At 50.7% G+C, this 25,312-nt stretch overlaps 1 protein-coding gene across 1 annotated transcript; it reads right to left on the minus strand.

The window, feature by feature from the left end:
* Positions 1-36: 36 nt before the first annotated feature.
* LOC122363850 lies at positions 37-25,278 on the minus strand. The gene is made up of 6 exons (XM_043333590.1): positions 24,675-25,278; positions 21,018-21,169; positions 20,607-20,759; positions 18,567-18,624; positions 896-1,005; positions 37-578 (listed from the first exon to the last, which is right to left on the minus strand). The coding sequence occupies exons 1-6, from the start codon at positions 25,162-25,164 to the stop codon at positions 441-443; spliced, it is 1,101 nt and encodes a 366-aa protein (XP_043189525.1). The 5' UTR covers positions 25,165-25,278; the 3' UTR covers positions 37-440.
* Positions 25,279-25,312: the final 34 nt, after the last annotated feature.

The raw sequence follows: 25,312 nt of genomic DNA on the forward strand, positions 1-25,312 counted from the left end.
AGCTCAGGGATGTGACAGGGAGGAAAGAGGCGTCCATCGCGGCAGTGCCAGACGTGTATTGACCACAGCGGAGTCCCGGTACATACACTGGCGACTAGGTGGCGCTGGCACTGGCACACGGCCCGACCGGTTCCTGTACTGACAGGGTCACATGACCCGCCCCCTGTACTGACCGGTCCGCCGGCGCGGTCACAGAGCTCAGGACCCTGTTCAGAGTACAGTACTCACAGCAGAGACAGGCACCGGGTCCCCGCCAGGGCCGGGCCGGGTCCCCACCAGGGCCGGGCCGGGTCCCCGCCACAGACCGCCACCCCCCCCCCCCCCCGCCCCCGCCCCCGCCCCCGCCAAGGGCCGGACCGGACCGGGTCCCCGCCACGGACCGGACCGGGTCCCCGCCAGGGTCGGGCCGGGTCCCCGCCAGGGCCGGCACCGTGTCGCAGTCAGTGGCCGGGGGGTCGGCTGCGCCCCCTCTGCGCCGCGCCGCGGGCCGACGACTCCGAGTCGTCGCTGCTGACTCTGCGGCCGGCCCGACTCTGACTCGGCAGGCTCAGTGACTCCGGACACGGGTGGAGCTCCGCCTGCCGGGACACCGAGTCGCTGAGTCAAACCACCTAGGCACAGAGTCACTGAGTCAAACTACTGGGACACACCGCCGAGGCACAGTCAATGAGTCAAACCACTGAGACACAGTCCAACCACTGAGAAACACTGTCGTAACACCGAGACACCGAGTCAAACCACTGAGTCACGCTGCCAAGACGCAGCATCATATAGTCATCCCGCGGAGTCCCAGAGTCGCACTTCCGAGTCACGGAGTCGCCGAGTCACGCCGCCGGTGAGTCAGGCCGTGTACAGCGCTCAGTTCACTGTCACACTGCGACTGACGTCGACTCACGCTATGACTCTGTAGCGGCTCGTGCCCGCCGAGGCGCGCCCGGCCGGCCGGCGCCGGCGCCTTGCCGCCCAGGAAGCCGGCGATCCTCTGCCACAGGTCTCTCTCCGAGTCTGACAGCAACAACAGTTACCGGATCCAGTTATCACTGGGAAAGTGCGCACTTTACATAGCCAGAGGGTGGATACTGGATGTCGACTCCCCTGTCTGTATGTACAGTCTGTCTTAAAAATACCGCGCAAAGTGACGGTGGATCCATCAAGCCTGACTGAGGTAGGGCCTGCTATAATTTGAAAGTTACCGAACCGATTGACCTAGGGAATGGACGAGGATGTGAATTGCTTCGGTGACTCAAATTTAGTAGGCCCTTCCTCGGTCAGGCATGATGGATCCACCGTCACTTTGCGCGGTACTTTTAAGACAGACTGTACATACGCTGGATTCTGGGCTGACCCTGTCTTATAATTGCCAACTATGCCACCGGCCCCTGCCCGGCAACAGGCCAGGCCCGGGGACGGCCTCGGACAGCGCCGGCTGGAGGCTGAACACGCAGCAGCCCCTCCATTAACGACAGCCTCTTGTGGGGAGAGATACGTGAGCACTGAGCCCCGGACGGCCAGACATGGCCCTGAGCCGGCACTAGTACAGAGTACAACAGACAGGAGCCGGCACTGGTACAGAGTACAGACAGGAGCCGGCACTGGTACAGAGTACAGACAGGAGCCGGAGCCGGCACTGGTACAGAGTACAGACAGGAGCCAGCGCTGGTACAGAATACAGACAGGAGCCGGAGCCGGCACTGGTACAGAGTACAGACAGGAGCCAGAGCCGGCTCTGGTACAGAGTAGGTACAGACAGGAGCCGGCACTGGTACAGAGTACAGACAGGAGCCGGTACTGGTACAGGGTACAGACAGGAGCCGGTACTGGTACAGGGTACAGACAGGAGCCGGCACTGGTACACAGTACAGACAGGAGTCGGAGCCGGTACTGGTACAGGGTACAGACAGGAGCCGGCACTGGTATAAAGTACAGACAGGAGCCGGTACTGGTACAGGGTACAGACAGGAGCTGACACTGGTACAGAGTACATACAGGAGCCGGCACTGGTACAGAGTACAGATAGGAGCCGGCACTGGTACAGAGTACAGACAGGAGCCGGCACTGGTACACAGTACAGACAGGAGCCGGCACTGGTACAGAGTAGGTACAGATAGGAACCGGCACTGGTACAGAGTACAGACAGGAGCCGGCACTGGTACAGAGTACAGACAGGAACCGGCACTGGTACAGAGTACAGACAGGAACCGGCACTGGTACAGGGTACAGACAGGAGCCGGCACTGGTACAGACCCAGTAAACATGCCGACGTCGGCCCGACGTCGGCCGACGTCGGGGTGACGTCGGCAACTCGGCACCGGCATGCCGACGTCGGCCCGACGTCGGTCCAACCTCGGCACGACATCGGCTGGATGTCGGATATGCCCGCATGTTCCGACGTCCAGCCGAGGTCCAGCCGACGTCGGGCCGACGTCGGACCTTGATCAATTGCTGAGGTCCAGCCGACGTCGGGCCGACGTCGGACCGACATCGGCCGCTGTTTTGACCGTTAAAATAATACAAAATACATGTTTCATGTTTCATAAAGAGCTTCTGTATTCAAAATATCCTCAGGGAACTCAAATCTTCCTCCACGCCGCAACCCCCTGATCTGGACTGGACGGGAAACTTTATCCCATTCCCATTTGGGATTGCCCGTAAGCCGAGCTCGCCCGTAGCCGGGTGCGGTGAGTGCTTGGGGGCTGCTCGGCCTATCCTTTGGTCAGGCTCAGCCCCGGCAACTCACCAGGGCCGGGCCCAGTTCATATTGAAAGGCCAGTCGGCAAGTGTCACTTTGCCAAAGTGCCACTTATCAAAGGGACACTGTAAGCCGGAACTGTATTTCCACTGCTGCGGTCGGCACCTGCACACCGAACGACGCGCAAACCCGATCCTCCCCTCCGCCTGACCCTTACTGTCCGGCGGCCGCTGCAGATGGCCTTCGCCGCTGCCGGCCGCCGGCACATCCGAACTTTGACCCGCCTGCGCGCGCGCCAACATGAGCGAGCCGGCGAAACAGATCAGCGCTGCCAGTACACAGTACAACACAGTACAGACACTTTGGGAAACGTTGGTGCAGGTGTGTAAGAGTGGCTATATGAATCCATTGTGGGGTCGCCCTTTCCAATAAGTGTCACGTAACAGCAATGGGACCAGGGACTCTATATATGAACTGGACCCAGGGTGCTCGCCAAGAAGACCAATGTCTCCATCCTATGATCCTTCCGGGTCTGAAATGGTCTTATCAGACCGAAAGGGCATAAGGCAACAAGACAAATCGAATTATTTAGCTGGCTGCGTGGTGTAGTGGTTAGCGCACTAACCTCGCGTTCGAATGACACGGGGCTCGAATCCCATCGCCGGCTGATGCTTTTGGCGTGTTGTCCCAGTAAACATGCCGACGTCGGCGACTGGGGGGCTCGAATCCCGCCGCCGGTTGATATTTTTGGCGCGTTATCCAATAAACATGCCGACGTCGGCCCCGTCGGTCCAACGACAAACGATCTCGTCAACCTCGGCAAACGATCTCGGCCCGACGTCGGCTCGACGTCGGCTGGACTTCGGCTGGACGTCGGAACATGCGGGCATATCCGACGTCCAGCCGATGTCGGGCCGAGGTTGAACCGACGTTGGGCCGACGTCGGGCCGAGCCTCGGCCCGACGTCGGGCCGACGTCGGCATGTTTACTGGGGAGTACAGACAGGAGCCGGAGCCGGCACTGGTACAGAGTACAGACAGGAGCCGGCACTGGTACAAAGTACAGACAGGAGCCGGCACTGGTACAGAGTACAGACAGGAGCCGGAGCCGGCACTGGTACAGAGTACAGACAGGAGCCGGAGCCGGCACTGGTACAGAGTACAGACAGGAGCCGGCACTGGTACAGAGTACAGACCGGAGCCGGCACTGGTACAGAGTACAGACAGGAGCCGGAACTGGCACAGAGTACCTACCTACAGACAGGAGCCGGAGCCGGCACTGGTACAGAGTACAGACAGGAGCTGACACTGCTACACAGTACAGACAGGAGCCGGCACTGGTACAGAGTACAGACAGGAGCCGGTACTGGTACAGAGTACAGACAGGAGCCGGTACTGGTACAGAGTACAGACAGGAGCCGGTACTGATACAGAGTACAGACAGGAGCTGACACTGGTACAGAGTACATACAAGAGCCGGCACTGGTACAGAGTACAGATAAGAGCCGGCACTGGTACATAGTACAGACAGGAGCCGGCACTGGTACAGAGTACAGACAGGAGCCGGCACTAGTACAGAGTACCACAGACAGGAGCCGGTACTGGTACAGAGTACAGACAGGAGCCAGAGCCGGCACTGGTACAAAGTACAGACAGGAGCCGGCACTGGTACAGAGTACAGACAGGAGCCGGAGCCGGCACTGGTACCTACAGAGTACAGACAGGAGCCGGTACTGGTACAGAGTACAGACAGGAGCCGGAGCCGGCACTGGTACAAAGTACAGACAGGAGCCGGCACTGGTACAGAGTACAGACAGGAGCCGGAGCCGGCACTGGTACCTACAGAGTACAGACAGGAGCCGACACTGGTACAGAGTACAGACAGGAGCCGGAGCCGACACTGGTACAGAGTACAGACAGGAGCCGGCACTGGTACAGAGTACAGACAGGAGCCGACACTGGTACAGGGTACAGACAGGAGCCGGAGCCGGCACTGGTACAGAGTACAGACAGGAGCCGGAGCTGACACTGGTACAGAGTACATACAGGAGCCGGCACTGGTACAGAGTACAGACAGGAGCCGGAGCCGGCACTGGTACAGAGTACAGACAGGAGCCGGAGCCGACACTGGTACAGAGTACATACAGGAGCCGGCACTGGTACAGAGTACAGACAGGAGCCGGCACTGGTACAGAGTACAGACAGGAGCCGGAGCCGACACTGGTACAGAGTACAGACAGGAGCCGGCACTGGTACATAGTACAGACAGGAGCCGGAGCCGACACTGGTACAGAGTACATACAGGAGCCGGCACTGGTACAGAGTACAGACAGGAGCCGGCACTGGTACAGAGTACAGATAGGAGCCGGCACTGGTACAGAGTACAGATAGGAGCCGGTACTGGTACAGAGTACAGACAGGAGCCAGCACTGGTACAGAGTACAGACAGGAGCCGACACTGGTACAGAGTACAGACAGGAGCCGGAGCCGACACTGGTACAGAGTACAGACAGGAGCCGACACTGGTACAGAGTACAGACAGGAGCCGGAGCCGACACTGGTACAGAGTACAGACAGGAGCCGGCACTGGCACAGAGTACAGTAGGTCTACTAAAAAAGTCCCCCGCTCCAGAGGCGGCCGGCCGGCCGAACCCCCGGATTCCAGCCCCGACTCTATTGCGCAGGCCGCGGCAGTGACACGGGTCAGGTCGCGGCGCCCGGCGAGTGGGTCAGTTGGCGGCGGCCGGCCGTGGAGTGAGGACGCCGTGTGTGGGGTGCAGAGATGCCGCAGTGCAGAGGAGGGGAAGATAGTGACTCTGCACGATGCCGGAAATGATGCCTTTGTGATCTAAACAGGGGTGAAAAATTGTATCGTTTTGTCGTTGTCGACGACAACCGAGATGACGATCTTATGGCGACCACGCGCAGCGCCTGAACTGATTAACTCCTTCCGCTTAGTGCGGTTAGAAGCGCACAATCCATCCGCCTCTGCCCACGCAACCCAATCACCTCTGCCCACGCAAACCATTCTCTGTCCCTCCCCTCACATCGACTCGCAGTTCTCGAGTCCGTTACCTCCCGTACGCGGCGGCATCCCAATGGAAAATTTCCTGGTAGCTACAGACATATTCCAACTCCCCGTAGCTATTTAGTATATACTGCGTCGTTCGACCATCGTTCGGACGGCCGATCGGCGACCCTCATAAAGACGACCAATGGCATACCAAGTGGTCGCCGTGGTTGTCCGCTGGCAACACGTGTCTGGCAAATCTAGTACATTCCAGGACTCGGCCGGTCCCTGCCCGCACCCTTCAGCGCCGCCCCCGGCCGGCGGCCAGTTAGCGTCCCCTCCAATCCAACGGGGCTCCTTTTGTGACGTCAAAACCGGTGGCGCCTGGGGGTAGGTCCGCGGCGGGACATCTTGAGTGGGACCGTGTCAGTGCCGGTAATGTTTTGATGAGGCCGGGGGGAGGGCACGCCATGTCATGCCCACGAGGATATGGTGGCTCAGGACTTCCGAGGTCGAGGAACACGGATCGTCGGACAATTGAGCCTGACGGCTGTGCGCCTTGCGCTATCAAAAAGGAGCGGAATTATCTTTTCCGCGGCGCTGTACAGCTCTATTATCCCGCGCCCCGCTGGGCTATTCAGCCATACGCGCCCTGCTGGGGGGGGGGGCAGATTCTGCCCCCCCCCTGTCTAACTTCCGAACCGATGGTCGTAGAAAGACGGGGAAACGGCAATCGAAAGCTCTCAACAAGGCGGATCTTAAGAGCCCAATTTTTTTGCTTAAGTAGGTCAGAGGTCAGGTCAAGGTCAGGTCAAGGGTACAAAATGTAAGTTTCTACAGTATCGGCCTTGCACCGTAGTTGCCGAAGAATGGACTGACACTGATTGCCCAAAACGTGTTCTTAGACTACCAAGACAATATTCGTTGCATACAATGTCATTCAAAGGTCAAGGTCAAGGTCAGGTCAGGTCAGGTCAGGTCACCAAAAACAAAATATAGAAAAGGGCATGTGCGACACATGTTTTATGGGTCATTTTACTCATATAATTCAATAGGCACAGTGACGGCAGGGTGGCACTTAGCAATAGGGTGAATTTTATGTCATCCGATTTTTAGGCGTGCGGGTAGTTTTCTGGTTCCATTCCCGTAGAAAATAATGTGTGCAAAATGATTTTGAAAAATATTGATATTTAGGGGTCGCGAATTGAGGTCAAAGTTGACATTTTGGGGAAAAAAATCAACTTTTTGGAAACTACTTTAAACCTATTTGGAATGGCATATGTGCTCATTAAGCGTCATTTCCGACGTATTTTGACCTTTATTTGTGTAACAATTGTTTATCCCATCACTTCCGGCCGATCGTAGCCAGTCCAGGTCAGACCAAGACAGGTCTGATCTGGGCTGTTTTACCCATGTCGGGCCTGTTTTGGCCTGCGACCGGTGCCTTCTCACAGTGGAGGTCATATCCTCTGATTAGTGTGAGGAGTGACCGGTCTCTCCTGTTCCAAAGGGAGGACGAGCCCCACGGTTCTATCGGTTCTTGAGACATGCTACTTTTCTGTCAAAGAGAATGTTAAGAAGTTGGAGTCAGTCTATCGCCGGCGGGCGAAAGCAGAGGCGAGAGTGTGCATTGAGTTGCACTGGTTTATTGTGCTTTCGGGATGTTCTTCCGTGGGCGCTACTTCCGACTCTAGTGCCAGTGCCAGCAACAGACTACCCGGCCGCTGCGGCGCGCACACGGAGGGAACGTCTTTGACGATGGCGACCATGAGAGAGAAGCGTCGACTCACTCCCAAGCGCATGCGGGCGAGCGGACGTCCCCAACAGTGAACTGGCCTCGACCGGGCCAAACTGCCCAACCGTAATGTGTGAAGAGCCCGTGAGCCTATTATCAACTGCGGCATGAAACTTAGGATACGACTCCGGCTGAACCGCGAATCCTGAATCGCGAGAGAAGGAGCGTCGACCGATTCTAGGCCCTGGTGATGGGGATGGGAATGGATTGGAGTGGCCAAGCTCCTCGCCGTTCCCAACCTCCCCTCCATCCAAGCACAGGAGGCCATGCTCACAGCGCTGGGGGACTAAGAACTGGAGAAGCGGAACTGCGGCCTTTTAATTCGACGCCACAACGGCGAACAGCATGCTGGTGAACGGTACTTTAGCCCTTATCGAGCAGAAGCTGGATCGGCCCGTCCTCCAGTTGGCCTGCCGGCACCACGTGTAAGAGCTGGTCCTAGAGAAGGCCTTCTCCACCTGCCCTAGAATCTCGAGCGGCCTCTAACTACATCCGGCTGTTTAAGAGGTTCAAAGGCGGGTGGGAGTTCATACTTCATTGACAGGATCACACCGATGGCGTTCGCCGTCGACGACCTTCCGGAGTGGGAAGAGCTGCTGGTCGGCTTCCATCGCTTCCATCGCTGGACTATGCTTAGCTCCGGGAAGACTACCGAAAACTTCTGTAGCTCTGCGTAATTGCTCTCGGTGGAGTTGTTCCAAGCACGGCATTCGTTTCTCTGCCTCAGAGTACTCCACTGAGTTAGGTGGATGGCAAGGACCATCCGCACTGTGGATGCCTTCCTCTTCAGGGAGCGGCTCCGGCTGACGGCGGCCGAGGCCCAGGTCATCAGACGCGGTGCGCTGTCCGTTGCCTGCAAGTTTGCCGCCGCCGCCGCCGCCTGGTTTGGGACTCTACTGCCACTGCGCCGGCTCTGGACCTGACCTTCGTGAACTCGTTCTGCACCCACCCCGACAAGGAGCTGTCGAAGGCGACAGTCCCGGTCTTCGGCCGTCACCTGTAGTACTTGAGCGATCGGCTGGTGACTCTGGAGCTTTTAGACCCCGACCCTCGGGCTCAATCAAGACATGGTGCGGGCTATAGACTTGTAGGAGAGGGAGGACGAGGACCCGCCCCATAAGTCCTAAGTGGAGCCACTATGAACGCCGCTCTCGCGACCGAGACGTTGGCGAGCTTCCACACGCCATCATTCAAAAAGCTCTCAAAGATCTACGACCTGGACGCGGGGCTCATAATCAATGACCAAGGTCACTGGGAGGACAGCAGCTACCAAACCGCAGCTCGTGTAGTCCGGGAGCTGCGGATGGTGAATGACTTCACCAGGCGCGGTATGGCGCTGATGTAGGACTGGCACTCATGAAAGACAAAGATTAGCGCCAGTTCTTCCTCCTTGTCGTCGAAAAGATCACAGAAAACGCTAACCCGACACAAATTGCTAACCAGGCTACACACAAAGTGATCTCGGTGCCCGTTGCCCATGATACCCCTCCCTCCAATGAGGCGCCAATAATCTATCTACTAAAGAGGAGGAACTGGAGTAGTGGAGTACATAGACCAGCGTTTTGATGTGACCGAAGCTGCATGAGATATCAAGAAACAATATGAAAATTACTAAGAAATGCCTTATTATCATCCGATTACAGCTAATAGGAAAGTCAGAAACGATTTTAATGATATTGAAATATGCTACCAAAATCTCAATTTTGACCTTGATTCGCGACCTCCAAACATCAATATTTTTCAATAGAAATTTGCCTCCCCTATTTTTTACGGGAATGGAACCGGAAAACCACCCGCACGCATTAAAAATCAAAAATTGATTTTTAAGTGCCACCCTCTGGCACACTCAATAAGTGATATGGACCACCTCTGGATGAATTTCAGGTCGAGGTCAGGTCAAGGTTAAGTCAAGTGAGGTCAAATTTTGAAGTTGGTTGTTAGGGGACTATCCCACCTTTAACATGGGGTTTGAGTTGAGATAGCCAAGTTTGCGGCGAGGTTCAGAAACCACTATCTATCTAGGTTGCAACCCCCGCGGCCTCTTGGTGTTGAAGAAATTCGTTCCCTTCATTTGAAAATGGGCCTTGCACAAGGCCCCATCTTCAACATGAAGCGACCGTTAGTGTGACGTCACCTCGTTTAGTCATTCTGATTTAAATGGGTTTGTTCGTTGAAAAATCGCTTAACCCTCGCCGGACCTATTGGTTTTCTACATACGCGCCGGCCGAGGGGGGGGGGGGGCGGATACGACCCCCCCTCGCCGTTTCGCCCCTGGTGGAGCTAGCGCGTCGCGAAAAAAACGAGCGTGTGTGCCGTTACGAGACGCAGAGATTGGTACCCGATTTTAAGGTCCTAGGTCAACCGGTGACCTCTGAGGTCAGGTCAAGTGCCCCAGGGTACGGTTCAGTTTTTGGTGAATAACTTCGCAAAAAACGGCCGCAGAGCCGCGATTTTGGCAGCATCGTGTTCGCCTTGCTCAGGCGCGTCGAATGATATACTTTTTGTTCGGGTCAGGTCAACTTAGGGTGTTGACCTCAGGTCAAGGTCGGGTCAGCACCCCCAGGTCACGAAGTTGGTCAAAAGAGGTCATGTCGCATATCGTTCGATTTGGCAGGTCTTCCTGAGTCCATTGGTGGCTTTCTCGACTCGCCAGCTCAATTTGATCGGGAGTTATTGACGAAAAACTAATATGACCTTGATGACGTCATAAATGACGTCACGGAAGGTCAACATTGCAAAAACGACGCATCTAACCTTGCAAGGAGTGCATCAAATCACGATTCTGTGTGCTTGAGATAGTTGGAGATCGTTCCCGGCGCCAGAATAGCAGTTTTCATTTTTCCCCATTGACTTATAATGGTGAGGTCACGAAAATGACCTGACCTCATATGACCTTTAGGAAAAATCCGAGATATACAAGTTGTGAGACTCATAATGGATACTAGATCCTGCAAGTTTCATTTCCCTGTGACATCTCCTCTGGCAGTGAGGGCGTTGCGAAGTTGCGACATCTGAAGACCGTGCAGAGGTTCACTTATGACGTCATAGGTCAGTGACCTGACCTGACCCGAAAATGCGGTTGGTGTCAAAAGATGCGGCTTGGATCAAAGGTCAGGTATGCCAAGTTTCAGCTCTCTATCGCCAGCGTGTTCGGAGCTATCGCGAAAAAAAAACCTATGGGGGGACGGCACCCGCCCCCCCCCCCTCGGCCGGCGAGGGTTAAAACTTGGTCTGAACTTTGCTGTGGTGCCTACAGAGTAAAAAGAATCAGCTTTATAACAGAAATGTGGCCTGGGGAAGGAGGTAATTTTGGGCTGTGACGTCACATCTTTGAAAGTTTGTGTTTGGAATATGGGAAGCCTAAGATGTTTAATGAAAAATAAATGCCAGAACCGTGTTCCTGGTCATCCAATCTATTATGTCGGGCACAATTTAACTGGTTTTAACAACATTTTAGAAGGTGGGATAGTCCCTTTAAGGCCTAAAAAGGTGTCTATCTGATGCAGTTTTTCACGGCGAATCGAATGGTGCTATTTTTGTTTCCGTACGAGGTCTAGAACTTCCAAAAAAAAAAATCATTTTTCAAAAAATTTGTGTGTCGTGACGTCATACATTTTTGAATAACTCCCACATTTTTGAACTGATTCGTCTAAAAATTGGTATGTAGGTGCACATAGACCAGTTCTCTGACAGATATTCCGGTTTTTTCGATACACTCAAAATTTTGGATTTTATAATTATTTTCCCAAAAAAGTCAGTTTTTGAGAAAAAAAAATTGGGCCAAAATCCAAAATTTTCCAAAAACCAAGATGGCTGTTTGATAGACAAAGTAAAATCACGTATAACCTTTTTTGTTACGTCTTGATTCCTTTAAAATTGAAGATGTTAGCGGCGTTTGAATTTTTGCCGTTTTTGAGGCGAAAATGGCGAACATGACGCCACTAAAACGTCAATTCCTCAAAAAATTTCCGACAGATTTCGCTCAATTTTCAGGGAACGTGTCAAATTAATGTATGATAAGGTACTGAAAGTTTGACGTTGCTGGCGTAACGCGTTTAGAAGTTATTAGCGAAAAACGGGAGGGGGCAGATTCTGCCCCCCCCCCCCCAGCGGGGCGCGGGTTATAATTGGTTCCCGAGTTGTGCGCCGGTGTTTGAAAAAAACTGAAAGGCAATATCTTCTATTAATGACCTCTGGTGACCTAACTGACCTTTGACTTAGCCTATAAAACGAATGTCATATTTTCGTCCTTATTTTGGACGTTCTTTCGAATGCCGTTTACTGCTTGTCACTACGTGACCCAGGATCCGAGTTAAAAGGGCGGGGTGTTTGCCGGCCCCCCCCCTCCCGAGCAGGGCGTGGAAATCAAGGACCCTCAGCGGGGCGCGGGTTAGACATCTTGAGTTGACACCAAATAAGCCCGTTTTCCTTTGGACGACAACCACCGAAACACTTTTTCCAGCCCTGGATCTAAATTAAAGGGACCCTCCCACCTTCAAAAAAGTTTATGAATTGGCATGAAAGTGATGTCGCTCGGTTCAGAAAGAGCGAAAACGAATATCTACCAAATTTCACCGAAAAATATTCACCGGTTTTCAAGATATTAGACTTTTACTTTTGTTTACTTTTTGGGATCTCCGCTGTTTCTAGCGACTTTATTTTAGAAGTGCGGCGTTTGCGGCAGATGTTGCGCGCAAATAGCATATACCACCGCGTGCTACAAAACGTTTTAGTCAAACTTAATGACGGACGTTCGAAAGCCTGATGACGTCATCAGATTCCCGTAATGGTTAAGAGATAGGGACCAAGCTGGTCCCACCCTGCAAGTAAAGGGAAGACATTTCTTGAATACCATAAAGCTGCGGGGGTTGCGACCAGGATAAATGGTGGTTTCTGAGCCTGGCCGCAAACTTGGCTATCTCAACTCAAAACTAATGTTAAGGTGGGAGGGTCCCTTTAAACACCTGCACTGCAGTGCATATCCTCCCTTGCCTCATTCCTATTTTATCATAATCCTTCAATGATCCGTAATGGCCATTCAACGCAAGCAAGCAAACAAAACAGCCCGTTTAGCGGCGACATCATCTCGGATAAAAAAGCGACAGTGATGATTAGAATTGACTTAGCGCGAGGGCAAATCGAGGGGTATATACGTATCATATGCCGAGTATTTTATTCCCATCTAGCAAATTAGGATTGGGGATCTTGTCCAACAAGTCAGCGGCCGTTCTAGACACAGATAAATACTTTGTTTTCGGTCGCATCATTATCTGCAATAATTCGAAACGAGGTTCAACCCTCGCCGGCCGAGAAAAAGGGGTGGATGCCGCCACCTTGTATTTTTTTTTTGTGGTAGCTCAAAGCACACTGATGATAGAAGGCTGACATTTCATATGCCTTACATTTGATTCAAGCCGGATCATTTGAAATCAACCACGTTTTCATGTCAGGTCACTTAACCCGCGCGGGGCTGGGGTCTCCAGCCGAACGCGCGGGGCTGGGGGGGGTAAATTTTACCCCCCTGTTATCTCCCGAACTAATGGTCCGATTTGGAAAATTCAAACGCCAATCGAAAGATCTCATCACGAACAACTAAAAACATGTACTTAATTTAAAGTTTGAGGTCAAGGTCAAGGTCAGGTCAAGGGTACAAATTGCAAGTTCCTACAGTATCGGCCCTGCACCGTAGTTGCCGAAGAATGGAGTCATGGACTGAGACTGATTGCCCAAAACGTGTTCTTAGGCTACCAAGACAATATTCGCTGCATGCAATATCATTCAGAGGTCAAGGTCAAGGTCAGGTCAGGTCAGGTCAGGTCAGGTCACCAAAAACAAAATATAGAAAAGGGCATGTGCGACACATGTTTTATGGGTCATTTTACTCATAGAATTCAATAGGCACACTCAATAAGTGATATGGACCACCTCTGGATGAATTTCAGGTCGAGGTCAGGTCAATGTCAGGTCAAGTGAGGTCAAATTTTGAAGTTGGTTGTTAAGGCCTAGAAAGGTGTCTATCTGATGCAGTTTTTCACGGCGAATCGAATGGTGCTATTTTTGTTTCCGTACGAGGTCTAGAAATTCAAAAAAAATCATTTTTTTCAGTTTTTTTTGTGTCGTGACGTCATAAAATTTTGGATAAATCCCACATTTTTGAACCGATTCTTCTGAAAATTGGTATGTGGGTGCACATAGACCACTTCTCTGACATATTTTCCGGTTTGTTCGATACACTCAAAATTTTGGATTTTATAATTATTTTCCCAAAAAAATCAGTTTTTTGAGAAAAACAATTGGGCCAAAATCCAAAATTTTCAAAAACCGAGATAGCCATTTGATAGACAAAGTAGAATTACGTATAACCTTTTTGTGACGTCTTGATTCCTTTAAAAATGAAGATGTAAGCGGCGTTTGAAATTTTGCCGTTTTTGAGGCGAAAATGGCGAACATGACGTCACTAAAACGTCAATTTCTCAAAAAATTTCCGACGGATTTCGCTCAAATTTTCAGGGAACGTGTCAAATTGATGTAAGAAAAGGTATTGAAAGTTTGGCGGCGCTGCGCGCCACAGTTTTCGAGATATTGCAAAAATTCGCGAGGGGGGGGGGGTAAAATTTCCCCCCAGCCCCGCGCGGGTTAACTATGACGTCTTAAGTAAACCTCAGCAGACTGCACGGTTGTCGGTTATAAAATGATGCAAATCCATAATGCACTTAGTCACATATAAGCATAATGGGAAAATATGGAAACTGTTAATTTGGCGTCGGAAATGACCTAAAACTATACCTCAAGCACATGAAATCGTGACTTCATACATTCTTGGCAAGGTTTAATGCTTCACTTTTGCATTGTTCACCTTGCGTGACGGAGTGCTCGTCATTAGGAGTGCTTCGTCAATAACTCCCGATCAAAATGAGCTAGCCAGTCGGGAAAGCCATCAATGGACTCTGCAAGACTTGCCGAATCAAATGCTATGCAACATGTCCTCCTTTCAACAGCTTCGTGACCTGTGTTGCCCTAACATGACATTGACCTAAACATCCTAAATTGCTTCACCTAAGCAAAAAAGCATATAAATCGACGCGTCTGAGAACAGAAAACACGATTGTATCGAATTGACGATAATGCTACCATTTTTTTGCGAAGTTTTTCACCAAAAACCAATCCAATGCCTTGGGGCCCTTGACCTGCCCTAAGAGGTCACTGATATTTTAAAATGGGGTAACAGTCGCTGCGTCACGTAACGACGCAAACGCTCGTTTTTTCCGCGAGGCTTTATCAGTTAGCTCAATTATAGGAGCTAAACATGGGGTTGGGGAATTGCTCCCTTCTCACTCACTATTTGGCCGGGATAGTGTTCGCAATTATTATTAAAATCTAACATTTTAAGATTTCAAATGACCCATTTGTTTCCGCCCAAGCCTTTCAATTGAAGGTCATAACACCAGGTCACGTCAATTGACCTTACCTCAAGGAAAGTTCCTGTGCTCATCATATCTAAATGCATCGACTAACCGATCGCTTTAGAACTTTCAGCTATTTCAATGGGCCGTTAGGCGGCACGGGCGGACATCGATAGCAGCGCCTCTATCGGTCACTAGGGAAAGCTGGGCTGTAGGCGACGAAATACCGGCTGAGTTGTCACAAGTTAAATAGGTTTATAGACATCCGTCTTGTGAAAAAGTTGAACTTTTGCCTTCAATATTTCTACAGGCAATTTTAGAAGTGCCTTCACATAGATTGCAAAACCGTTTAAATTATTTTATTCACTTCAAGCCTTCCCTATTGTTCTTGATGATGCGGGAACTATTTCTAATTAGTGTTTCTAGCTTAGTAAAAGAACATATTGTGCAAACGATGAAAAAAGCATAAATGGAAGATTTTAAATGCAATTTTCTGTAACAAATAATGGTAAATTTTCTACACATCAAGGAAAAGGTGCATGCTAACTGATAATTTAAAGTTCTTGGGGCCAGTTGGTTTCTTCTTTTCTTACGTCGCCCCAATGGCCGCGAATACACTTGTGATAACGCCTATCGCAACAGTATGTATATGTATTTGAAACGTTTACTTTGCAAGTTTGATATTGCTGACAGAAAGGTCGAGTCAATTTTGAGATCGCTAAAGTCAATGGGAGAAAGTTGAACTGCGCTTTTTTTGGACGGAACGCATAATAAACACTCTGAAGTCTGAAAACATGTGGTGCCTGATGAGATACAATACTGAATGAGAAAATTGTTTGTTTTGTTGGGAGCCATCTTTTTCGGTCTGAGAAGGCCCTTGCAGAGCTATGACATAACTATGCTCTGGTGTAGAAATTTGGTTGTGCGAGCCAGCGACAGTGATCTGCGGAAGCGTGACTGTTCCCGTGGGACGATTGCCCTGTCGGGGCGTTCCAGTCGTCTCCCGAACGGTCACCCGAAGAGGATTATGTGTCCTGGAATGGAACCGACATCAACTACAGGTTGGCTGGTGGGGTGACCTCCAGTCCAGAGAGGGAAGCATGAAGACTAGGGGCGATGCGGATTGGTTTTTCCTGAGGATAGCGAGGACGGAAGGAATCTAGCACCCTTGACCCTTCCTTATACTGAATGTATCTCAGGCTGTTAAATCTCCTAAGCGTTTTTTTTTTCTCGACATCGTCAAGGTGTCATTAATAAAAATACGAAATCCGGGAGGATAAATTAAATATAGAAATTGTGGCCAACAGAACATTATCAGTTGCGTTCAACATACTCGTAAGCATGATCACACACCCAGCTTACACGTGAGCCATGTAATACATATTTTTGATAGACATGCTTAAGTTATGAAATCATCTAAAGTGTTTGTAAAGTTCCACGATACGGATCTAATATCCTGCTATGTATCCTGACCATTTCTGGTCAGGTCATGTCTTAAAGGGAGATAATGAGCTTTCTTTTTTCTTAAATAAAAATTACTCGACATCTATACTATTTCTACTGTAGTTTCTATAAAATATGAAAATTTCCTAGCACATTTTCGTATGTGAAAAAGGTTTTTATTTTTCCAAAAAAGAAGCAGTACTTGCAGTACTTGTAACACCCACCGAAATGCGTTGTCCTTCTCTATAAAAAAAGTCGCAGTATATGGCGCTTTTGTTTCAAACAGCGACGCTTGGGTTTTTGTTTATGTTATCGCCTTGTCGTTGCTTGGTTGTAAGGATTCTAATTCGAATTAGAGTTAATTCGGTTTAGAATTAATTAGATTCTAATTCGGGGGTACATAGTGCCTACTCTTCTTTGTTTCCAAGTATTATTTTGCGCCACAAATGAACGGCATGCGCCAGAAACGCAGCCAAATCTTGCGATTGCGACTACGAAATTCATTATTTTGGCCTCAGAGCCTGAAGCGAAAAATACAAGCATATTTATTTCAAAAAGACTTCAGGTTTGTCGAACGGTGTTATGAGAATTTTGATAACAGTACTGCATACGTTTTTCAGTGATGCCGCAAAAGTGTTGTATCTATCTTCTTTTATTGTGCAGTCGGCGGGACCGATTCAAAATTGAGTCGTTGCTACTAAAATAGCAGCATATGGCGACAGATGATGAACAGGAAAAATAGTTGCGTAAATTTAGACATAAACCACCCCCAAACCATGAATATCTTTTGAAGGCACTATAGACGACCATTAACTAACTAGATGTGATGAAGATCAAATGTAATGAATACGCTCATTTTACAAAATTACATGCAAGTACCAAAAAGTGATGTAAGTACTTATTCAACGGTCATTTTCAGCGCTCCCCGCTAACGTGACTTCAAGTTGAGATATTTGCGGCAAGGTACCGAATTGAGCAAAATGGTTTTAATTTACGTTATAACTTGTTGTGTTTTGTCAGAAAATGGTCCTAACTCAGATTTTGTGGAAAAAGGTCATAATCTCCCTTTAAAACATCGGCTAAATTCTTCAAATGACCTTAAAAGATCAACTTTTGATTCATTCGAAGCGTTTTGATAAGAGGAACACGAGGCTGGTAAAATTAATTTCATGCAAGTTTAGCTTAAAACTTTTAGTGTTTGTGGAAAAGCAATTGGTTATCTCATAATACCGATGGTGGCAGTTGCTGTTATTTACGTGCTTAGCCGTTGACCTTAATCAAATCTGACAATATTATTCAGACATAGCGGTAAACGAGCTGCTTGTTGTGTTAGGTTAGGCTCTTTCGGTCAATTTCAGAGTGGTAAGGATGACAGGAATTAGGGGGAGACAGGGGGCCTGGGCGGGAGTCCTGGGCCTCATGCTCCGCTGAGGCCGAGTCCATCACGTAGGTTGGATTGCCCTGACACATGGATAGCCGTGGGCGGTGTTTCACGGCCCCGCGCTGCAGCACGCTGCGCTGCGCTGCCATGCATTGTTGCGGCGGTTGATATGAATTCGGCTCCACGCTAGCGTTATGAGCTTCCGAGTCTGTTGATGCATCCATGGAAATTGGAAACCCAATGCACCGGTGCGCGCAACGCACCCTGTCCAAGCAAAATTTTATCATCGATGACCTCTGGTGATATGATTTTTTGCTCTGACCCGATCTAAAATTGGCTGAAGTATCTTTTCTTCTTTTTGCTACTTTTGACGCAACTTCGAATACCACTTAAATGCCCAAAGCTGAGTTATAAGAATGATGCTCAATCCCCATTTCCACTCCAACAGGGCTTGAGAGTCTAGGCATTCCTGTGGGGCACGGGCTAACAATGATTATCTCATAATCATTGTGGCCATAAACATCTACTGCCATTCATTAACACCGGTTTCGCTGCGCTGAGCGGTGGCCGTCCCGTTTGTTGGATTCTACAGCTGGCTGGCGGAAAGCGTTACCGGCCGCCCGTCCACCGCCCGCGGGCCGGACCGAGCGGTCCCGCTGACCCTACCTGACCTGAGCCCGGCGCGATATGGGACGGGCAGACGGGGGTTCGGCTCAGCGAAGGCAGCGCCCACTGGTGCTGGGGACTTTTTTAATAGACCTACTGTACAGACAGGAGCCGGAGCCGACACTGGTACAGAGTACAGGCAGGAGCCGACACTCCCGGGCGGGGTGTAACGTCACTCACGCTTGTCCTTGTGTTTCCGGTGTTTCCGCGGCCGCTTCTCGGGAAGCTCCTGGGGATCCTGGAAACACGGCACATCACACTGACGTCAGCTCAGTGACGTCAGCTGCCCCACCGGCACGTCACACTGACGTCAGTTACCCACCGGCACGTCACACTGACGTCAGTTGCCCCACCGGCACGTCACACTGACGTCAGTTGCCCCACCGGCACGTCACACTGACATCAGAATGTCACTCGCCCCTGCAGGACGCTGCGCTAGTTCCGCCGCGCACACACCACAAGGGAACGCCGTGACGGAGACGCTAGTGACGGCACAGTGTGTCCTGTCGTATCGTGCCGTTACAATGTGTTGTGTCGTACCTACCTGTCGTACAGTAGGTCTACAAAATAAGTCCCCGCCGTATGCGGGTCACCAGTGGGCAGTTAGCGCCTGAGCGCTACTCGGGCGCCACCTGCCCGGATACGGAGAGAACTTATTTTGTAGACCACCTAGTACCTACCTACCGTGTCCAGGGCCTCGTTTCATAAAGCAAGTCCGTAACATACGGCGGTTTTTGGTCTTGCAAGTGAATGTGAAGCGATGGCGTTAGCTTGAATCGTTGAATTTATTTATATTGCAGGCAAGAGCAGAAGGGAGAAGGGGAAATAAATTTATCCCTTCACATGCACTTCCAAAACAAGACCAAAAAACCGCCGTAAGTTACGGACTTGCTTTATGAAACGAGGCCCAGCATCTTCACAGCCGTACATACCTTAGTTAGGCTTTTATTTAGGTATATTGGAGAGTCCAGAATTTTGATCGTTTCTACATGCTCAACCCTCGCCGGCACAGGGGGGGAGATGCAACCCCTACGGTTTTTCGCAAATAACTCGCGTAAAAAACAGCCGATCGCGACGAAACTTTCCGTACCCTCGCACTGATCACTTTTACACCTACCCTAAAAATTTCATGACCCTGACCTAAATGACCTTTGACCTGTGACCTCTTTTCCGAGACCATGTTTGGCCGGAATCGCGATTCGGCGTATGTCGGCTCGCATTAGCTGCGCGTTTGCAAGCTTTTCGTGGTTTCAAACGTTCAAACATTTGATTTGATGTTGCTCCAATGCATTAGGGTGGGTGTCAAGGTAACCTGAAGGTCAGGTCAGGTCATTGACCTTTGGTGACCTCGGTTCACTTTTTCGAGTTTTTCATGGTTCTATGCTAGTTTTTGGAGCTGAATTCGAATTAAGCAACCATTTGAACATTTACGAAGTAGTTTTGGTGCCTTCGTAACATGTTACGAAGCTGTCAGAGGCGGATGACAGGTACTACGAATAACCGTCACGACCCCTACCGGTTGACCTGACCTGACCCGACCCGGTCTAAATGCTTAAAGACATCATCTCTGATCAAAAATAGCACGATATTCGTGATCAGCACCCCGGAAAACCCCATAGCAGCCACCTGCCACACTTTACGACTTTCTAAGAGGTCTCGATTTCCCCGATTTTCGGGTCATTGACCTGACATGGAAGGTCAATCGATGACCTAGGACCTTAAAATTGGGTATCATTGGCTTCCTCTCGTGACGGGCAACACGCTCGTTTTTCCGCGAAGCTCTAGCTCCATCAGGGGCCAAACGCGAGGGGGGATCGTGCCAACCCCCCTCCCCCTTGTGCCGTCGAAGGACTCAAAATGGCCTGTGCCGGCGAGGGCTAATGCCATACTTATTGCAGTCACTGAAACGGTCATGTCACTGACGTCACGCCGATCGCTGTTCGGGCCGTATGGAAATCCCCGCCGTGAAGGGCCGTATGGAAATACCCGCCGTGAAGGGCCGTATGGAAATCCCCGCCGTGAAGGGCCGTATGGAAATCCCCGCCGTGAAGTGCCGTATGGAAATCCCCGCTGTGAAGGGCCGTATGGAAATCCCCGCTGTGAAGGGCCGTATGGAAATCCCCGCCGTGAAGTGCCGTATGGAAATCCCCGCCGTGAAGGGCCGTATGGAAATCCCCGCTGTGAAGGGCCGTATGGAGCTCTCCGCGGTGAAGGACTCACCTCCCACAGCGGCACCTCGGTGAACTCCGGTGGCGCCGCCCTGGCGGCAGCGTCGGACACCACTGCCGGGGGCGGCGGCGCATCTCCCGTCTGCAGGTCAGCGGCGGCGGCCGGCGGCCGGCGGCGGCGGCTCAGGGCCTGCGCCTGGGCCACCTGAGGACAGAGCCGACAGTGACGGCGGCCCACCGAGCAGCAGCTGACAGCGACTCACCGATGACCGAGCAGCAGCCGATTTATGGGCTTACCTCCTCAATTATCGCGGGACTCTGCCCTTCACGGGTGTAAGTCTTACAGGTGTCACCACTGTCCACCCGTCTACGGTATAGGTGTCGCTACTGTCAACCCGTCTGGTTTATAGGTGGCGCTACTGTCCACCAGTTTGTAGTATAGATGTCGCCACTGCCCACGTACCCGCTGCTGTAGATGTCGCTGGCGGCGCCGGGCGACCTCCTGCTGCCGTGAGGTCAGCAATTCGAGCGGCGGACGACGGTCGGACGGCAGCGGCGGGTGCACGAAGAAACCTCTGCCTCCGCGCAGACTGCCCAACGTGTAACTGAGCCCGCCTGTCAAGGACACACACATACAAGGTGTAAATAAGACCGCCTCTCAGGGACAAACATATACACAGGGAGTAGGGGAGAGCGGGCCCAGTTGAAACACGGGGTCAGATGAAACATGGCTTTATTTTCGACAGTATGCAACAGATGATGGCGTTGCCCACACCACTGCGCATCCGCGCTCAACCACTTCCTTTGTCAACACTCAACAGCGTTTGGGCGGCGAACGGACGGTCATTTTATTTGGCACTTGTTTTTGTGTTTTTGAGGGGATGATTGGGAGAAATCGTGTTTGTGAATAATCTCCCCAGCCGTTCTCGAGATGTGGAAGCGACCCCTGCACGTGCGCACGTGCAAGCTGGACCCAAACTGACTCGTGCACGCACCCTGTCAAACGGTCCCTAACGACGTACCAAATTTGAGCGCAATCAGCCCAGCCGTTCTCGAGATATGGGAGCGTACCCTGCGCGTGCGCACGTGCAGCAGCACCCGAACCGTGACACGTGGAAATGCGTTGTCATTTGCATGTCACACGACATGCCAAGTTTCAGCTCAATCAACCCAGTCGTTGTAAAGTTATTGTGAATCGAACACATTTGTCACCACTTAGTTGGCACGTGGCGCGTGCTGTGTCCCTCACCGGCTATGACTTTGTGCTATGTTCAAGTGATTAAACTTGGACGCTTCTACATTGTAGACGCAGTCTCGTTCCGTTCCGTCGTGTTATTTACGAGAAAGAAGTTGATAAACTTTCGCGTTCTCCCATAGACAAGGCATTGTGTCATTAGTTCGTGCCCTTACACGTACGGTGGCGCTAGTGTCGCTCAGCGGGAACGGCCTTCAGGCGCTGATTAACCCGCGCCCCAGTGGCGGTCTCAGCCAACTTCGCCCTAGTGGGGGGGGGGGGGGGGGGGCATATGTTACCACCCACCTCTAACTCAAAAACTAAGAGGGCTAGAAAGACGCGGTAAAAAGCAGTCGATAGCTCTCAATGCGTACGTTTGAAAGTATTTTAGTCATTTTTCATCTTAGAGCAATATTGGGGTCACCAGAGGTCATCAAAGGTCAAAATTTGCCAATGGTCATTATATTTTTCAGAATACATGCCGATATCTCAGGAACTATGGCAGCTAGAAAAACGCATGGAAAAGCAATCGATAGCTTTTGAACTCTTCTTTTGAAAAGGTCATTTATCAAAATTGACTTCAGGTCAACGGTTTAGCCTCCAGAGGGCAAAAACTCCAAAAATAACTATTTTTACGAAGTGTTTTTCGACAACAACTTTCGACTACAAAAAGCCACGACATTTCTATTATCAGAATCGTGTTCCTCTCGCCGAGACGCGTCGAATGAACTATAATTTGACCTTGAAAGGTCAAGTTGAAAATTTGACCTCAGGTCAAGGTCATGACCTGACCGGAAAAGGTCATGTTGCGTATCAGTCGATGCGTCGCAACAAGCCAAACACAATGAGACCATCCCCAGCGTTCTATCTCTTCCCAATCGCGAGTTATTGGCAAAAATCTGTTTGTAGCCTCAAATGACCTCGGATGACCTTTCTAGAGGCTATCAGCAAAAATGACACCTTGGTCATCACGGGTGGTCCAAATCATTGTGATTGTGAAATATTTGGACTGATCCTATGCGTAGGTACACACGGATCTAGAGGCATTTTCATTTTTCTCCATTGACTTGTAATGGAAAGGTCACGCCATTGACCTGACCTTAGGTCACGGATATAAACAATCCGAGATATACAAATTGCAGGCGCCCATAACATCATACAATCCAACAAGTTTAAAACTTTTCTGACAAACACTGCAGGCTGGACAGTGGACATGATTGCAAACTTTTTTAGGCTAGGTCAGTTAACTTGACCTGGTGACCTGACCTGACATGACCTGGGGTAAAAAATGTCACACATTGTCCAAAATTGATGTACCAAAAGCTACCCCAAACGGCGCGGCGCTACGCGTCGCGGTTTTTTATTCACACGCAAAAAACGCGACCGGGTGGTAACATATCCCCCCCCCCCCCCCCACTGGGCGAAGGTTAAAACACTGAAATAAATTCATAAAATGAAGATATTTGCTGTAAAAGAAATTAGGTGCAGATTTGGTCAAATCAGGCGCATTTACTGGCTAGCCCGTCGTGAAAACGGCTAATATAGTTATCTACGACAGGTTAATTAGATTGTCATCACGTTTTATATTCGGAGATTCTTTGCACCTATGTTCTGTATCCGGTGTCAGGAACAAGAGTCGATTTAGGTATCTACCAGCGGGAGAGCCAATTATTGGGGGGGGGGGGGCAAAAGATAGTATGTCACACCCAACAATTTGGTTGGGGGGACATGTCCCCGCCCGCCGGTGGCGGAGCCCTTGGACATGTCGCGACATGAGGACATAAGCGAAAAATTTTGACATGTTTTTAGCGAAATTTTTACATTCATAACTCCCAAGTCAAACCCCCCCCCCTAAATAATGACCTAGAGCAACCAAATTTGCGCAGGGGCGAGACTCCAGGGGGCCCACCTACCTACCAAATTTGATGTTTCTAGGTGCCATAGATATGAGCCATTCGCGAGGGGGTCGCATCGACCCCCCCCCCCCCCTGCCAAGCCGTGTTATGAAAAATGCCCTGCCAGGGCGAGGCGTGTAAGTCAATAGGAGAATATTGAAATGCTCTTCTTTTGGATAAAAACACCCTCAAACATCGGGACATAAGTGAACATTTCACACTGAACCTAAGAATTGCACCTATGCCCCGTTTAATGCCCCTGATGTAATTATTTCAGGTCATGACACGTCCCCAACAGTTTTTTTTTGACAATAACTTTAGATAGAAAGTGAAACACGCTAGAGCACTGAAAACACCACGGATGGGTTCAGCCCAACTATACCTATGAATCGACTGATAGGTATGCAGCATTATCTTTTCTGTGACCTTTACCTGAGATCAAATTTTAAGTTGACCTTTTCAGGTTGACCTCGCCTCGTCTCGACGAGAGGAACGCGATGCCAGTAAAGTTAGCGTAATACAAGCTTGGTGTCATAAATTTTGACAGAAAAACGTTTTCCGCAAACATGTCAAATTCTGAGTATTTGCATTCCGGAGGATAAACCGTTGACTAAGGTCAAAGCTGAGACAAGAATCAAGAATCAGAAAGGCCTTTGGAAGAGCAATCGAATGCGCTTTTCTCGATTGGTTCCCGTCTTATGCGCCGATTTGTGAAAAGTCGTGAAAAGCTGGAACCAAGATTCATGATAATTTTGGTGACCTCAGCTATGACCTGGTCGAAAAATGGCCTGAATGATGCTGAGAAATTGTATAGTGACCTATTTATTGTTCTTAACTGCGTCTTCCTATAGCTTGCTTCGAGATAACCTGACGCGACCCCGCAACATGGCGAAATTGGCCGAGAGGCTCATCCGGGCGCGGGCTAAGTACCACTTGGGTCATCGTTCATAAATCTTGTCTCCTTTTGCCACGCATGCACAAAGATCCTCACCTGTTGTCCTTTTGACGGCGAGCACAAACTGGTCGGGCGCCACCTCCCGGCCGAGCGCCCTGTCGGCGGCCTGCCGCGGCTCCTCCTCGCGCGCCAGCAGGCCCGCGCAGGCCGCCAGCCGACTGGCGCCGCCGCCGGCGCGGCGCACACGCGGGAAGTTGCGCTCGGCCCAGCTGCGCTCTGCGCGCCGCGCGCCGCTGCGCTCCACGGCCCGGCGCAGAGAGCGCACGGCCCGGCCGGCGGCAGCACAGCTCACCGAGGGGCCGCTGGCGCCGGCCGCCGGCTTGGAGGCCACTGGTGGCTGAGAGGAAATGGAGGTGCGGCTCACAGGCCGCAGAGCCGGGTCGGAGACCGAGCTTTGCATCTCCAGCAACAAGTACCGGTAAAATGGAGCGAGAGTCAGAGGAATCCGGTCTAAACTTACGGATTTACGGCCATGATCAAGGAATAAACAGTTTTGAGGAGGGTTACGATGCGTTAATTTAATCATACACTAAATCAATAATTTCACTCAACTGCGTAATTTACAAAACATACAAAAGTTTAAATATCACTCGTAAATTTTGAGATCGAGACAGTGTTTGATAAAGTATTTAGTATTTGGTCGTCGTGGTCGTTTTAAAAATGGGTCTCGATAT

Source organism: Amphibalanus amphitrite, unplaced genomic scaffold (assembly GCF_019059575.1).
Source record: "Amphibalanus amphitrite isolate SeventyFive unplaced genomic scaffold, NRLGWU_Aamphi_draft 000643F_arrow, whole genome shotgun sequence".
Classification (NCBI taxonomy): domain Eukaryota; kingdom Metazoa; phylum Arthropoda; class Thecostraca; order Balanomorpha; family Balanidae; genus Amphibalanus; species Amphibalanus amphitrite.